Raw genomic sequence first — 18,863 nt, 5'->3', positions numbered from 1 at the left:
TCTCCCCATAGACTTCCATTCATACCCAAGCGAATGCGACAGATCAGAAATGCAAGCATAGAACTGCATTATCCAATGCAATTTTAATTCTCAATTGAATTTATATTAAATTTAAGGGTATTTATATATTTGTACAGGTAATCAGAGTAAAAATATTGAGGAAGGAAATCTGTTTTTGCTGTGGTGTAAAAGGTGCAGTCATTAATAGAAGCATCAGGATGATAACCATTACAGTAATTAGACAGAATTATGAATTAATAAAAACATCTCACTTAATTATGGCATATTATTTCTCAAAACACTACAATATATTTCACTTGTCTTGTAAATGCTTTTTAATTTAAGAGTTTTTTTATATTTGGACTAGGAAACAAGACAAACTAAGATAGAAAAGCATTTTACTTGTGACTTTTCTTTCCTCAGAAGTCTGAGCTTGCATCTTTCAATTCAGTTTTTTTTCTTAAGATTGCAATTCTGAGTTTGAATCATGCTTACAAATGATCATTTATATTGACATTTAAGTCATAAAATATGAAAAAAATGTAAAATATGATCCTGGACCACAAAACCAGCTATAAATGTCAATTTTTAAGAAATAATATGGCAAAATTTATTGAGTTTTTCCTTAAAAGAGGCAAAATAACAGTGTAATTAAAATTAAAATGAAAAATAAGCAAATTATTTTGCTTACCTTATTGGCAGATTATTTTAAGGAAAACATTTAATTCTGGCGAAAGAATATTTTTGCCTGTCTAGAAAATGCTTCTTGACTTAATAGTTTTTACATGTATTGGACTAGAAACAAGACAAAAGAGAAAAGCTTTTTGCAGTGTACATCACACAAAAGCTGAATAAATAAGCTTTCCACTGATGTTTGTTGGGATGGACAGTATTTAAATGTTATCATATCTATTGGAACTATTTAAAAATCTGAAATCTGTGGGAGAAAATCACCTTTAAAGTTGTCAAAAGATCTCAGCAATGCACATAACTAATAAAAAAAAATGAGTTTTGATATTTATTTAAAATAGAAAATGCACTAAAAATGTTTATGGATGCATGATCTTTACTTAAAGGTGCAGTATGTAAGTTTGACACCCAGTGGTTGAAGTAGGTATTGCGTTTGTTTTTATCCAAGAGTGCAAGCACAGGTTGGCAGATTGAGGAGCGAGTGATTTGAAATGTGTTCTAAGTAAAAGCAACAGCACCACATATAAGGAATATTCTCCATATTAAAAGGAGTTTTTGTCCTAACCAACACTTCAAATTGATATATTAGAAACGGCTTCTGTTTCTCACGGCTGAACAACAGAAAACTATGACAATGATCACCTCAGGTACAGCTCATGTGCTTTATTCAGTATTAAATGCTAATAATGTGAGTTTGAATGCCATTTTACATGACGTTTATTGCCATACTACTGAAATCAGCAGCAGATAGTTCAGCTCAGATCTGGAAAATACAATAAACCGTTTAATATTGAGCTTTTGAGCTAAACACATATGAGTGATTCAGCATCTACATTTAATAATGTTAAAGAAGGCTAATATGTATTTATAGATTATAAACCTTACCATTTCGTGAGTGAGTGCATATTCTGTGCTTCTGAATGTCTGTATTTACATTTCTGTCGTGTTTCTTCTGGTGCAAACAGCCAAATTGCTCATCACTGTGTATCTCGTCATACAGCGTGTTGTTGAGACACGCGATTAAAATGTAACCTGCTCACCTAATGTTTATGTTCATTATATTTATACTATTTGCTAATTAATAACCTCATGTGGAACTGAATCTGTCTCATTTCAGAGTCTGCTACTGTCCACCGCATTTCGGTCACAGGCGCATGCTTTCAGAGACTTCCTGAATGCATGAATGAAATACGCTGTTTTCCATCAAGGCATTCCGGGGTGCTGCAATATAATTGGCTAAACTGGCATTGGGCGGGATAAAAGGACCAAAACAAAGACAGCGTTCCAGCACGGAAAACACATTTTCAAAGCAGAATATCTGACTTCAGCATTGTTTTTCTGATAAACAAGAATGCTCACTTAGCATGTTTCTGAAATATCTGCAAACATATTACGGCATTTATATGCTTTAGAAGAGTCAAAAACTTACATACAGCACCTTTAAGATTCTAATGAGTTTTGGCAAAAATCAATAATATCAATTGAAATTTTGTGGTCCAGGGTCACAAATGTGCAGATCAGAAATATCCTTGATGAAGCCAGTATTTTATAAAAGGACTCAAATAATGACAGATGACAACATCAGAGACTTTGACTGCTGCTCCTCGAACGTTGGTTTACCAGCAGCTTGGTGAATCCTCCTAAAAAGTATGACGAACAGAAAAAAATTATTCATTATGTATTAAGCAAAAACTAAAATCTGTGTTTCTCAACCACGTTCGTGGAGGAGCACCAGCTCTGCACATTTTCCATCTCTCCTTAACCAAACACACCTGATTCAGATCATCAGCTCATTAGCACAGACTGAAACAGCTCTAATGGGTGTGACAGACAAAGGAGACATCCAAAACATGCAGTGTTGGTGATCCTCCAGGAACGTGGTTGAGAAACACTGCATTAAACCACCGATAACTCACCTCACTCGGTGTAAAACAAGGCTGACTATGAACAAAACCACCACCATTAATGCAGAGATGTATATCAGGAGGTACAGCAGCTGATCTGGTATTAGAAAGATCATACGTTTAATTACAGCAGATGACAGAACACTCAAAAAGAAAGTTTGCCGTTTGTTCATACTTATTTAAATTGAGCTGAAACGACACAATTCTTGAGGTTTCCTTTGCGACAACTTAATTGTTTTATGTTCAGTTGACTTTCTATAAATTAACTTAATTCATTCACGTTTTCCCAACACCAATTGATTAAATTAACATAATTATTTTGACAAATTTAAGTGGATTGAACATAAAACAGTTGAGTTGTCCCCCCAAAAACCTCAAGAACTGTGTTGTTTCGGCTCAATTTAAATAAGTAAGCAAAAATCACATGTTTTATTGAATCAACTCACCACTCAACAGCTTCTGCTGGACTTGGGATTCATTGGTTGGTTGCTGTCCAATGCTTGAATCATTGGACTGTCCATGTATGAGATTTTCACCAGCTATCCATTGCAGATCACGGCTCGGTTCAATGCTAGGTTGTTGTTGTGTGTTTGATTGATGAGATTTTCCATGTGGCGAATTGTCTTTGGTTCTTGAGCGCTCTATGATTTGAGGGGTTACATCAGAACACATTAATCACAATGAGAATATTCCAGCAATAGTACAAGCAGAAATCAAATGCACAGTTGTTAAAGTCCGTCTGAAATCAAAATTTACAATGTTTATTTTGCTAGCACACACTGTTGGACAGTTAATCTGATGAAAAAAAAAGTTGTTTTGATAATCTTCAGTCTGAGCATCTCTTCTGCATTTGGATTGGCTTTTATTCTGTTGATGTCAGTTTGACAACTCAGCCGCAATAGTATTAACCACAACCCTGTTACTGTTGCTATGAGGGAATGATGCACAAAAAGAAAGCTCCGCCCCCTACTTATTATTCCGTTTCAATTGGAAATCAACATATTGAAACAAAAGTCTCAGCAACTTCTGGTTCACGCAGACTCTTTTTTCCTCTATTGTGACATACATCCACTTCTACGGTACTGAAATAAAAATAAAAAAAATTAAAAGTAAAAAGTAGGGTGGGGCATGTCTTTGTTCTTTGGGAACCAATTAGATTGTTGCAAGATGGGCATTGCTAATAAGATAAAAAAAAAAAGACTTGACAAATGAACGAAAGCCCTGAAGGACTGACAGCCATGCACTAAATGACTAATAGCGCTGCCTCAAATGACTGATAGCCCCGCCATAAAGGATTGATAAGGCAAGGCAAGTTTAATTATATAGCACATTTCATACACAGTGGCAATTCAAAGTGCTTTACATGAACAGGAATAAAAGAGACAAGTGTATAAGGAAAAAAAAACAAAGAATAAAAATGATAGCCCCTCACTAAAGAACTGATGGTCCCTCCCTAAATGACTGATAGCCCCACCCTAAAAGACTGACAGCCCTGCCGCGAATGATTGATCAACCTGCCCTGAAGGACTCATTGTCTCACTCAGAAGCACTGATAGTCCCACCCTAAAGGACTGATGGCCCCGCCATAAAGGATCGATAGTACTGCCCTAAAGGACTGATAGCCCCTCCCTAAATGATTGATAGCCCTGCCCTAAAGTACTTATATCCCCACCCCAAAGGACTGACAGCCCAGTCTCGAAAGACTGATAACCCTGCCCTGAAGGACTGATCGCTCCGTCCCAAATGACTAATAACCCCTCCCAAAATTACTTATAACCCTGCCCTAAAGGACTGATAGTACCGCCCTAAATGTATAATAGCCACACCCTTACAGACTGATAGCCACATCCTTACGGATTGATAGCCCCACAATAAAGGACTGATAGCCCCGCCCTGGAGGTCTGATAGCCTCGCCCTATGGGACTGATAACCTTGCCCTAAAGGACTGATAGCCCTACCCTAAAGGACTAATAGCCCCGCCTTAGAGGTCTGATAGCCCCGCCCTATAAGTCTGATAACCCTGCCCTAAAGGACTAAGAGCCCCACCCTAAAGGACTGATAGTCCCATCCTAAATGACTGATAGCCCTACACTAAAGGATAGATAGCCCCGCCCTGAAGGACTGATAGCCCTACACTAAAGGACTAATAGCCCCGCCCTAAGGGACTGATAGCCTCGCCCTAAAGGACTGATCGTCCCATCCTAAAGGACTGATAACCCCATCCTAAAGGCATTCCATGTGACCAGAAGTGAAGAAAACTCATTTTGAGGGGGAAGGGAAAGTGCAGAGATACATCATTGATAACACACGCTACTATATACATATATAAAATAAAAAAAGGTACATTTTGATTTCGCTCCGACTTTAAGCTAGCTAATAAATAAACAAATGAAAGTACTTACTGAAGAGGGACTTGTCTTGGAAAATCAGCTTCAGCTCATCGCACTTATATTGGTGATGATGATGCAGTCCGGCACAAGTGCATGGATGATGCAGTACTGAGCCCACTGTTTTCACAAATGCTGCCCTGCATTCGACCTCCTCCCCAAGAAAGAAGTCTGGGTCTAGAAGATACAGCCAGTCACTGGTGGAATCAAACGCAGATTCCTCCGCCTCAAAGCATTTGGACAGGAACCCGCTAAAGACCTGCCTGTGAATAATAATCATTAAAAAACAGCTGGTTTTAAACAGCGGCACCTTGGGAAGAATAAAGTATCTGGCTGGCACAAATTTATTCAAAGCATGCATGCATGTTTAATTTGGTGTGAGAGTTATTATAAAAATCTCAACTCCTTAAGGAGTGTGTAATGTAAATAATGAAGATGCATGATACTCATTACAGAAAGCATTTAAAGCATTTTCCATTCATTTGCCTTAAAGTGGAACGATATACAACAAATATAATTCACAGTTAACTGAAATCTTCAATTATGATAGGGAACAATTAATTCTGGATGTATTTGTTGTGTAAACTATTTTTTAAATCCTAACATAGTTGACATTTTCCACCATGTTGCAATTTAGCTCAAAATGCTAACCTCAAACCAGACTCCGCATGGCATGTATGTACCGTACGTTCACACCGAAAGCGGCGAGAGCGTCAAAGTAGCCGGAAGTCATTCATTTTCAATGAGAGCTGGCGGCGAGGAGCAGTGCGGCACGTCTTCGCCCGTTGTGGGTGTCGGAGAGTTGAAATCCAGTTGAAATCAAGTCAACTTTATGGTAATAAGCTATGACGCGGTTCGGCGGCAAGCAATCAGAATGTAGAAGTCCACCGCTTGAGGAGTTCAGAGAACACAGCCCTGTGAACTTAGGTTCTGACCACAGTTTACAATGTTTTCTTACAGGAACATGCATTAAATAAGTTACTGATGTGCTTTAATGTTGTAACGCTATATATTCATCTTTTAAAAAGCGGGAATCTCATGCGATTGTACAAAACAGTATTGCTGCTTCAGGATATTTCAGACATATGGACTTATTGGATAATTAAGTGGAGCAGAGCTGCACCACACGCAACTTGATCTTCCCTTGTTAAATGAATTTGATAAGAAATGCGCAACATTTTCACGCTAGAAAGCATGTTTTATGCAGGAATGTAACTTTTTTTCCCTCTCCGCTGTCGCCGCTGGCTTGCATGGTTCGGGATCTGTAGAGCTGCGCATCGTTGGATTTGCTCTTCAATATTTGGACTCTCAGTAGTGATTATTAAACCACACTGAACTGAGCTAAACTCAACTGAACTTAAACACTAATAACTGAACAACACTGTTCCAATTCACTATGACCTTTTATGTGAAGCTGCTTTGACACGATCTACATTGTATAAGCGCTTTACAAATAAAGGTGAATTGATAAGCAGCAACGGCCCCTTAAAATACGAGATCAATGTAGCGATGTTTGACGCTCTCGTCGCCGGAGCTGAAGGCAGACAGCGTTGTCAGTGTTAACCCTAACTTTCGGTGTGAACGCACAGTCAGGCAGAACTTTATGTATTTTCATCATAATATTGTTTTTAAAAGTAAACGATAAATTAAATGAAATATCATAGCAGCAGAGTTGACAAATAATCAATCTACTATTGGTGTTTCTAAACATTTTGCACAAACTTTCAAGAGTTGCCCGCCACAGGAAGTGACATCACTTGGAGCAAGTCACATGTTTTTTCTAGAAGTGCTTTACATATTGTTTTGCCTTTTTATAACCGATGTAACAAAGTTGACCAGAAGATAGAGACAAACACGAAAAGTATTTTTCCTATAACTGAAATTACAAATATTGCAAAATTAGTTGTTTCGTGCAAATGATAGACTTAATTACTTAATGAAAATTGAATCTGCTTGTGTGATTCAGGAGGCAGAGACAGTCTATAGGTATAGTTTAGTTATAGTGAGTGTCTTTAAGTTAATGTTGTCCCTTTTTTAGTAATAATTTTATATATTTTGGCTATTATTCAGTATCCTTAGAGTTTTTGTATTGCAAAAATAGAGCGGGTGTTTTTTTTTTCTTGTTTTTTTTTTTAGATTTAAATATACCCGCAGTTCTAGAATCATCCCTGTGCTTTAGCACTGACACCATTTGGGTCATTTTTGTAGTATGGAAAACTATGTCCCGATGAAGCAGTTCAGCATTTTTCTTATCATTTCTCTGCACAAACTCGTCAGCACTTTGGAAAGAAGCAGAAAGTTGCACGGTCTACATTTTCCATGCATTATTTGATGCAAACATGTAAACAGCCCCTAAGGGTACAAACAGCTGCTCTAAGGTGCTAAAATATTCAATTCAATTCATGTTTATTTCTGTAGCGCTTTTACAGTGTAGATTGTGTCAAAGCAGCTTCACATAGAAGTTCTAGAAAAGTCCAGTTTTCAGTGTTGAAGTTCAGTTTAGTTCAGTTCAGTGTGGTTTAATTTTCATATATTAATATATATATATAAAACCAGACTGCTCAGTCCTGTTTTTGGAGATCTGCCAACACTCAAAGCTCAGTTCAACCTTGAACAAACACACCTGTCTGTGATGTTCAGGTGCTTCTGAAGATCTTCTTGTTTTTAAGATCCCCTAAAGTGCCTTGAAATTTGCAGCTTTGTTGATGTGTAAAAACATGAAGACAGTAGGGTTGTCACGATTCTGGAATACGATACTGAAATTTTAAAAATGTCCATTTCTCACTAACATTTGATCGCGTTCTTAGTGCTGATTTGCCATTGTGTTCATGTGCTTAACAGAAATGACCGTGTCATCAGTTCACCGAACTCACTGCAGTGTACTGAGTGTAACCACAGATACAGGGGCACCAGAGCATTTTAAAGCCTAGTTGTTCAGCTGGTTTTTCTACAAGCTGACATATGAGCAATCCGCTGATGAATTGCGGCTTTAAAGTGCTCCGGTGTCCCTGTATCTGTGGTTAGATGCAGTAAACAGCGGTGAGTTCTGTGAACCGATGACCTTCACAGCCAATCACGATCATTTCTGTTGAGCACGTCATTTCAGTTGAGCACTCAACAGCGATCAAATGTTCACGGGAAATGGACGCTTTTAAAATCTCACTACCGATTGGTATTGAATTTCAATATCGTGACAACACTAGAAGACATTGTGGTAGACATTAAGTAGCTCCTCCCCCTTTTTAAAAGTAGCCAATAGCATTACAGCCAAGTACTTTACCAAGTCAAGTACTTTTCTGCGATCTGGGGCTTAGAGACATTGCTGTACTGTACCTAAATACCGCTCAATGGAAACAAGTCATGAAACTACAGTTCCTGGACTTTGTGTGAGATTTGTCAGTGCTTTGCCATAAGTGTTTACGTCTAACCTGCACGAAGGGTCTTCAAAGCAGCTGTCCAGCGCCTCCAGACATGTCCAGGGTGTCTGCGTCTGCTCGCCTACACAGGATCCATAGTGGATAAGAGCCTTCATCTCCTGGCATTGCTGGTCTTGTCCACCACATTCACAGAACACCAGTGTTTCAGCCACGCTGTGAGGAAGAGCCGAGTAAAACTGCCGTATTGCCTCTGTGCAGCGATTACATGAGGAAGCCTTGCACTCCTGGAGAAGCGGCACCATGGGCCTGTTACAGCTCTCGTCCCCAAGACAAGCTGCGATCTCTGTAAGACAAGGTCTGTCTGCGTGGAGTACTGGAATGACAATGAGGGATCACAGAATGCACGCAGTTAAAGCTCCTGTTAAGTCCTTTGAAATGTGATGTTTGACATAATCTCAACTGAAACTTGAAGAGAGGGCGGGACATAGTGTAGCTCCTCCCCTTTAAAAAACCCCAACCAATAGCATTTTATCACCACTCTGCCAGTGAGAGTGGTTGAGCTCAAGTTTATTAAATGTGAAGGGGGCGGAGCATGTCAGATACTAGAGAGCATTTGATTGGTCAGAAGGTTTGATGAGTGACTGAAGTATGAGGTGACGTGAATAAAACGGTTGATCCATTTAGGCTGAAGTGACAAACTACAAGCTTTACATGTTCATATCAGGTTTATATCTTCTAAACGCAAATTTTGACACCGTTTTGGAGCACACTAGCTAATAGATATTCAAAAAACAAACAATTCTGATACTAATATCTAAAAAACCTTATTTTAATTTAATAAGACCTAGAAGTCGTCGGTATACTCAATTGAACCCCCAAGTTGCAGTAGGTGGGGTTGTTCACACCAGACACGGAACGCCCGAATAAATCACGCTATTTGCACATAAATAGACACGTGAACATTTTGAGTTTACTCGCTTCATTCACACATCAAATTTACTTCAAAATAGACATGGATTCGCGTTATGGGCTGGGCTTTTGTCTGCCTTGTCACACTAGCTTCGTTGTTAAATGGATAATGTGGATTTTATTGAGAGAATAGCTGTGTTCAATTCAATTCACCATTATTTCTATAGCGCTTTTACAATGTAGATTGTGTCATGTGCTTTAGGAAGTCTGAAAAACAGCGTAGATTCGTTCGGCGCCATGTCTGAGTCCACTAGATCCTTTCTGAGGTGCACCCAGCTCTGTGAGTTCATCAACTCCTCCAGAACTGTACCTGGATGATGAAGGTGCTTCAGACTGAGCCGAGCCCAGTTTGATGAGCTGTTGTGCGGTGTCGGCAAGAGGATTTCCCCTCAGGACACCAACAACAGATTATGATGGTTAAAGCAGCGCGAATGTCCGCTGAAGTTAAGAGTTTCCAACTTGAGAAAATCAGGCAAACTCCCACCGCTTTACTTGTAAGATCCAATTCACTTGTAGCGCATGTGTTTGGGCTGTGGGGGAAACCCAGAGGAAACCCACACCAACATAGGGAGAACATGGAAACTCCACACAGAAATGCCAACTGACCCAGCCACCTTCAACTCGAACCAGCGACCTTCTTGCTTTAACCACTAAGCCACCGTGCCCCCCTGATACTTTTATAATATTCCTTTTTAATTTTAACGTCTGCTTTTGAGGAGTTTGGCTTTACCCCTTTTGTATTCGTCTTATTTTATGTTCCAAAAGATGAAAAGTTAGCGATTAAAAAGGCAGGATTATCAGAGAGTTTAGCGATTAGTGTTTGACAGATTCCCAAACTTTTCACATCCTGCCAAAAAAACAAAACAGGCATGTAAGGCAAGCTGTTAATCTGCTTAAGTCCAAAATAATAATACAGTTTCCAGATCTGAGCTTCTACTCGTACACTGTCTAAACAGATGTTTATGTGCACTGTTTATTCACATCACACATTTAAGCTAATCTTTTAAAAACAGGTTTCAGTCTCAGGGCTTGACATATTTGAATGATTCACAAAGCACGATTCACTGTAGTGCCATCTGAAATTTTAGTATGGAGATTTTCAGTGTTTCAGTGTTTCTGCAAATCTGCTTTAATAAAGCGCTTGAAGCTGCGTCACATAATGTCAGACGTAATAAGCAGATTATTACAGACAATATATTATCCCTAAATTTGTACGAACAAGCTTAGTATCATGTTAATAGTAATGTTCTTATAATGGAAGCCATGTTGAAAAATAGTAACACACACACACACATTTGAATATAGGCCTATGTGCGCTTCCCTATAGAAAATACATTTGTTTTTAAGGTTGTAAAAGTTTTAAAAGAGTGGGGTCTAACTGATGTGGTTTATGTCGTAGAATAAAATATTAAAGTATAATGAGATTGTGTAAACCATACACATTATTTAAGCAATTTAAACTAAATCCCATTAAAAAAAAAACCATTGACTCTGGGACAATTGGAAGTGCTAACTCGCATCCAGGTTTTTGCATACAAATTGACGTCACAGTTCCACTGTATTTAGGCCTATTGTGTAAAAAATAAATAAATAAATAAAACACCACACAAAAACCAGACCTGACTTGGCACGTCTGACATGTTTTAGCTGAATGATGGGTCAGTGTCATTGACTGGTAATCAACAGCATGCTACCGCTGCTGTCTGTAGGGCTCATCTTGCATTATTTATATGTTGATGATGTGTAATGTACAGTCTGTGTTGCTTCATTTACCCCAGTGAGGCTGGCAGTGTGAATAGAGCTGTTGTAGAGTTCTGCAGGGGTCTGTCAGTGAACACACACAACCCTGCAGCACAGGAGATCCCGCGAGCATCATCTGGAGAGACCCGGTGCACTGCTCCGCATCAGTCATACGGCAGACGCCATCTTACATAGAGATAACAAAATAGCACTTTATTCATCATTTACATGATGGACACCATTAACATGATTGCATTTAAAGTCAGCATGAAATGGAAGTTAAGATTGGCCTTTTCTCCCCTATCATGACATATATCCACTTGAAATGCTCCTGAAATTAGAATAAAAAGTAGGCCTTTTCATAGGCCTTGATATTGTCCTTTTGGAAAAAAAAATAGAGGAAGACTGACGAATGAATGAAAGCAAGACATGCACTTATAGCACTGCCCCAATGGACTGTTAGCCCCGCCCTAAAGGACTGATAGTCCTGCCCTAAAGGATTGATATCCCCACCCTAAAGGACTGATAGCCCCACCTTAAATGACTGATAGCCCCGCCCTAAAGGACTGATAGTCCTGCCCTAAAGGATTGATAGCCCCACCCTAAAGGACTGATAGCCCCACCCTAAATGACTGATAGCCCACCCTAAAGGACTGATAGCTCCACCCTAAAGGACTAATAACCCTGCCCTAAAGAACTGATAGCCCTGCCCCTAATTACTAATAGCCCCGGCCTAACATACTGATAGCACCGTAAAATGTGCAACCGAACCAACGCTGGTAAAAGCAGTGTAATCAAAAAGCAAACTGATGCCTCTCGCACGTGCTGCTCTTCTGCCAGTGCGAGTCCCGGTAGTTAACATGTGCGCCCAAAAAGCATGCTACTTGCTGCTCACGCGCCGCTCATGTATTGTAAATGTGTATTTATATGTATATATGTATGTATGTATGTATATATATATATATATATATATATATATATATATATATATATATATATATATATATATATATATATATATATATTAGGAGGGGGGCGTGCCCCAGTAGAGCCCCAGGCTCATTCTGAAAACATACCTCTGTTTCTGGAGACCGCGAAATACGTCCCGGCGGCACGTTTTTCTGCAGTTTTTGTTTTCGCGAATCCGCCAGAGGTCGCTGTGTACGCTTTTCGAGATCTCAAATTTCCCTCGCGAGTGCCATTCGCGCCTGCTGTTCTCGCATAAACCCACCAGAGGCCGCTGTCGACTCACTTTTGGACAGACTTTCTGACTGACTGAGCGAACGATTGGCTGACCCACCCTCCCCCTTCCCTAAGCCCAACCAGTTTTATCGATTGACCCGCCCACCCGCTTCCCTAAACCTAACTAACACGTTTTAAAAGCAATCCAGAAAAATAAAAGCCCTCGTCTGACTTTTTAATAATTTTTTTTTTACCACGTTTTTAGATTTTACCACATCCTCACCCTGCTATTCACTTGTTTGTTTTATATTTTGGATTCTGTTTTGTCTCTGGAACCGCTCTTCACCGGATTCGAATCCCCGTTTTCGTGGTCAATTCCTCTGTGCATGTCAAATCCGCCGTCGTACGTGGCACGCTAACGGGCAAACTAGTTGCAGCCGGAATGCTGTCCATACGGAGGTAAGCGGTCGCTCAGCTGGTAAGCGCGAAAAGAAACGGCGTCACACCGCCCATAGCGTTCGTTTAAAAAAAATTAAATGCAGCCTTACGTACCTCCGCCTACGTAATTCGCTGTCTCCAGAAACGTCCGCAGTGCTACGTTTTCACAATGAGCCTGTGTTGGCTTTATGTCTAGCAACACCCCTGGGAAATACTGTGAAAATTTCCTAGCTCTGTTAGTCATAATTTGGGAAATATTTGAAAAAGAATACGAATTTCACTGATATTTTTGTCTGTAACAGTAATGTGCCCTTTTTGTTTTCCCAAAACCACATTATTATAGTCAGAAGCTAAAATGCATCAGCGTTACAGTCAATATCTTGGACTGATGATCTCTTATATTGATTTGCCTGAGGCCAGTACATATTTTTCTCTCAGGTTTCATTCAGTTTTGCCTCGGGCTCTGGATATACAGACAGCATCCGTTTGAGCTGCAGGTTATTACTCTTTAATCCACTTACTGTACAACTGTGTGATGGCGGAGGAAACTGAGACTGACAGACGGATGTGTGGGTAGCACTGTGGCCTCACAGCAAGAAGGTCGTTAGTTCGAGCCCCGACAGGGCCAGTTGGCTTTTCTGTGTGGAGTTTGCATGGTCTCTCCATGTTGGTGTGGGTTTCCTCCGGGTGCTCCGGTTTCCCCCACAGTCCAAACACATGCGCTATAAGGGAATTGATGAACTAAATTGGCCGTAGTGTGTGTGTGTGTATTATTGTGAGCGTGTATGGGTGTTTCCCAGTACTGTACATGTGCCAGATTAGTTGGCAGGTCATTCAGCTGTGGCAACCTCTGAAATAGAGCCTAAGCCAAAGGAAAATGAATGAATGAGTTGTTTTTATCATCCATTTTCATTTCAGTTTTAGTTAATTTTTTGGTAAATGCTGAGGACACTTTCATTTAAATATCTTAATAATAGGCAGCAAATAAGCCATGTGTTAATACTTAAACTAAAGTGTTACCAAAGGCTTTAAGCAAAGTGGTTTCTTTTATGGTTTTTAGCTTTACTTAAGTGTAATATTAAGTATTAAAGCACACTACAGTATGTTTCTGCACGGACTGTATTTCTGAAAGTCAACAGCAGCCTTCATATGACAAACCTCAGGAGGCTCTTCATTTTTAATGCCTTGCCTGAATCAGCTTTGAGTCCGGAAGTCAAACATTTAGTTTTTAATTTTTAATTATATTTGGTTTTGAATGACGCAGCGAGTTATTAACCCCTAGACAACCCCAAATGATAGTTTTCAGTCACATGACATGAAAAAATGATGAGCCGGAATGGCGGCTACACTGGGATTTCCACAGAAACGCAGCACAATCTGCTCGCATATCAAGCTACAAATGTTTGGATCACATATCAACAGAACTAAACGGAGATCTAGTCACAAACTGTAAATTGTGGGCACTTGCGATCCAAATAAACTGCACCCGCAGTTGGTTTTCAGTCATTTGAAACCCTCATGTCCCTGTCAGAGCTACAATTTAGCAACGTTTACATTTATCTTGTGGATATTCCTCAGATTTAGTCATTAGTTGGCCCACATGGAATCTGCGATCATAGAAATCCTCTGATTTTCAGCCCATCATCGAGTCTATTTATTTACTCGTGTAAATGTGTGTAATGTATGTTTATTCAGTTTTGAAATTAATTACAGTAATATTATTGACTAATATGAAAATGTTCATACGATTTACTTACAATACAGTTTGTAAAAGCATATTTTCTGTCTTTTAGTAGAGATATTATATGAGACACTTGCTTTATAAATAAATGGATAAATGAATCTAATTGGATTTGCATTGTAAACATTACATAAAAGTTAAAACATACAAGTTTTTGGTTATGATACTCCCAAAATCATTCCACACATACTACCGGTCAAAAGTTTGGGGTCATTCGCATTTTTAAATGTTTTAAAATAAGCTTCTCCTGCTCACCAAGGCTGCATTTATTTAATCTAAAATGCAGTACAAATTGTAAAATTGTGAAAGGTTCTTGCACTATAAAACAACTGTTCAGAAGTAGTTTATCATTTAATTTAATCATTTATTCCAGTGATTTTAAAGATGAATTTTCAGAGTCACATGATTCTTCAGAAATAATTCACTCATTCATTTTCCTTTCAGCTTAGTCTCTTTATTAATCAGGGGTCGCCACCGCGGAATGAACCGCCAACTTGTCCAACACATGTTTTACGCAGCGGATGCCCTTCCAGTTGTAACCCATCACTGGGTAACATCCATACACACTCATACACTACGGACAATTTAGACTTCCCAATTCACCTGTACAACGTGTTTGGACTTGTGAGGGAAACCGGAGCACCCGGAGGCAAACAAGGGGAGAACATGCAAACTCCACACAGAAATGCCAACTGACCCAGCCAAGGCTCGAACCAGCAACCTCCTTGCTGTGAGGCGATTGTGCTACCCACTGCGCCACCGTGACGCCCTGTTATTATTATCAATATTATTATTATTATCAATATTATTATTATTATTAAGATTATCAATATTACTATCAATATTATTATTATTATTATTATTATAATTAAGATTATCAATATTATTATTATTATTATTATTATTATTATTATTATTATTATTATTATTATTATTAAGATTATCAATATTATTATTATTATTATTATTATTATTATTATTAAGATTATCATTATTATTATTATTATTATTATTATGATTATCAATATTACTATCAATATTATTATTATTAGTATTATTATTATTATTATAATTAAGATTATCAATATTATTATTATTATTATTATTATTATTATTAAGATTATCAATATTATTATTATTATTATTATTATTATTATTATTATTATTATTATTATTAAGATTATCAATATTATTATTATTATTATTATTATGATTATCAATATTACTATCAATATTATTATTATTATTATTATTATTATTATTAAGATTATCAATATTATTATTATTATTATGATTATCAATATTACTATCAATATTATTATTATTATTATTATTATTATTAAGATTATCAATATTATTATTATTATTATTATGATTATCAATATTACTATCATTATTATTATTATTATTATTATTATTATTATTATTATTATTATTATTATTATTATTATAATTAAGATTATCAATATTATTATTATTATTATTATTATTATTATTATTATTATTATTATTAAGATTATCAATATTATTATTATTATTATGATTATCAATATTACTATCAATATTATTATTATTATTATTATTATTATTATTAAGATTATCAATATTATTATTATTATTATTATTATGATTATCAATAATACTATCAATATTATTATTATTATTATTATTATTATTATTATTATTAAGATTATCAATATTATTATTATTATTATTATGATTATCAATATTACTATCAATATTATTATTATTATTATTATTAAGATTATCAATATTATTATTATTATTATTATGATTAAGATTATCAATATTATTATTATTATTATTATTATTATTATTATTATTATTAATGGTAATAGTAATAAAAGCAATATTGACTGGATTAATAATTTCATTTGAAAATATATACAATAAGTAGTAAATAAATATTTAATAAATAAGTATTTAACTTTTTTTTTTTTTTTACATTTAATAAATGCCGCCTTAATGAACAGAATAATTTTCTTAAAAAAAAAAAACATGAACAAAAAAAATAAAATGACCCCACACTTGACCGGTAGTGTAAATCTGCAGATTTATTTATTTTTTTACAAAATTCTCCACAGTAATAGCAAAAAATGTCTGCAGATTCTGTGTGGTCCTTGTCATTAGTTACTGCGTTTTAGCATGTAAGTGTCTGCTTCTTTTTTGTTTTTTTATTTTCTTTTGCTCATAATATTTTGTAATTAATAAAATTAGCTGGTCTGGAAAATCTATTCGTTCCCTTCATTTATACTTTGACTTTGCATTTCAGTTTCACTTTGTATTTGAATGTACAAACAAATGTCCAGACAGTTGCAGTTATGATGCTACCATATGGCACACATCCATACATTTCTCCTTTCTGGCTGTTCTTTATAATTGGTTAACTAACCCTAACACCAATTATCCAGCTTTTTTGGCTAAAAAAAGAAATGACTTTCCTGTGACTTGGTGGTCAGCGAGAGATAGTCAGTGTGATGCGAAAACAGTTAAACATCTAAGTGGCATTATGGATGATTGTTTGAGACCCTTGGGGAATCTGATACCTTTGTAATGGCAGGTTTGTCTGAGCGCGCTCTGTTGACTCTTGCAGACGTGTGGAGAAACACAAGCGTCCATGTGTGAAATACAGTCTGTGCTTCTCGATGCATCGATGCAGACCAGCTCAAACAGCAGATGAGACGCTAAAACACATTTACAACTGCATCATCTTAATGTAAAGAAACACAAAATATACAGTTGATGTTATGATCATTCGCGCTCTTGTGAATTTTATTTCTTTTTCGAATGTTTTCTAAACAGTCTTTAACAGATTCAGGAAATTTTCACAGTATTTCCTATAATATTTTTTCTTCTGGAGAAAGTCTTATTTGTTTTATTTCGGCTAAAATAAAAGCAGTTTTTAATTTTTTTTAAAGTATTTTAAGGTCAATATTATTAGCCCCCTTCAGCAATATTAGTTTTGGATTGTCTCCAGAACAAACCACTGTTATACAATGACTTGCCTAATTACCCTAACTTTACCCTTATTACCCTAGTGAAGCCTTTAAATGTCACTTTAAGCTGTATAGAAGTGTCTTGAAGAATATCTAGTCTAATATTATTTACAGTCATCATGGTGAAGAAAAAAGAAATCAGTTATTTGAAATGAGTTATTAAAACTATTAACTTTAGAAATGTGTTGAAAAAATCTGCTCTCCGTTACACAGAAATTAGGGGAAAATATACAGGAGGGCTTATAATTCAGAAAAAATGTCATTTTTTTGAGCGCACGTTAGTTTGCATTTCACTTTTAGCATATTGTTTATTACTTTGCATATACTTGCTGTTTATCAGTGACAAATGGATGGACAAATAAAAGCACCAAATCTGTAATATTGTAATAATTACAGTATTTTTTTGAAAACAGACTTGCTAAAATAGTCTGACACTAAAAAGGGAGTAGTTGGTTTTTAAAAAAGTGAGTAGAATTTGCATAATTATATAAATTAAGTCAACTTAACAGTTCCAAGTTACAATGGGTTACTTACAAAGTTACTTACAATATTTTTGTAAAGCCAGCTTGTTGCTTTTAGGGCAATTGGTTTACTTGCTTTAACGAATCACTTATTACAGTGTATTTAACACAACATTTAACCCAAAAAAGATTTCTGCAAAATTGTTGCAAACATTTTATATGGGTTGAATTTAAACTAACAAATTAAATTTAGTAATGTTCAAATTCATTTGTTTAAGTTCAGCCCAAATAAATAGCGTACAACCACTTACCTTAAAAAAAAAAAAAAAAATAAATAAATAATAATATATATATATATATATATATATATATATATATATATATATATATATATATATATATAGTAAATACGAGGAATCATCTGTGAATCTTTTTTTTTCAGTGTACATACATACATACAGTACATACATACATACATGGTGTAGAAACACAAGAAGACAGAAGGACATTTAAATAAGTGGACAAAGCTGGAAAAAAGACTCAATACAGGCTATAATTGTAGATTTTATAGAATTAATGAAGCACCAAATCTGTAATATTGTAATAATTACAGTATTTTTTTAAACAGACTTGCTAAAATAGTCTGACACTAAAAAGGGATTAGTTGACTTTAAAAAAGTGAGTAGAATTTGCATAATTATATCAATTAAGTCAACTTAACAGTTCCAAGTTACAATGGGTTTACTTGCATTATTTTTGTAAAGTCAGCTTGTTGCTTTTAAGGCGATTGGTTTACTCGCTTTAAGTAACGAATCACTTTTTACTGTGTATTTAACACAACATTTCTGGAGCTCAGGGTACACACACACACACAAAAGATTTCTGCAAAATTGTTGCAAACATTTTAAATGGGTTCAATTTAATTTAGTTTAAATATGTTTGTTTAAGTTTACCCCA

General features: G+C 36.2%; 1 protein-coding gene across 1 annotated transcript in view; it reads right to left on the bottom strand.

Moving 5' to 3' along the window:
• Window positions 1-734: 734 nt before the first annotated feature.
• The window catches only part of gfral (GDNF family receptor alpha like), an 18,768-nt gene continuing 639 nt past the window's right edge, over window positions 735-18,863 (bottom strand). Inside the window, exons 2-8 of the mRNA XM_056471391.1 lie at window positions 16,996-17,133; window positions 11,101-11,253; window positions 8,410-8,731; window positions 4,997-5,244; window positions 3,041-3,235; window positions 2,607-2,691; window positions 735-2,330 (exon numbers count right to left, since the gene is read on the bottom strand). Coding sequence (XP_056327366.1) covers window positions 2,249-2,330; window positions 2,607-2,691; window positions 3,041-3,235; window positions 4,997-5,244; window positions 8,410-8,731; window positions 11,101-11,253; window positions 16,996-17,133 — 1,223 coding nt within the window. The 3' untranslated portion in view covers window positions 735-2,248. The remainder of the gene's footprint in view (window positions 2,331-2,606; window positions 2,692-3,040; window positions 3,236-4,996; window positions 5,245-8,409; window positions 8,732-11,100; window positions 11,254-16,995; window positions 17,134-18,863) is intronic.

Source organism: Danio aesculapii, chromosome 13, assembly GCF_903798145.1.
Source record: "Danio aesculapii chromosome 13, fDanAes4.1, whole genome shotgun sequence".
NCBI classification, from domain to species: domain Eukaryota; kingdom Metazoa; phylum Chordata; class Actinopteri; order Cypriniformes; family Danionidae; genus Danio; species Danio aesculapii.
This window is presented reverse-complemented; position numbering and strand designations above follow the sequence as displayed.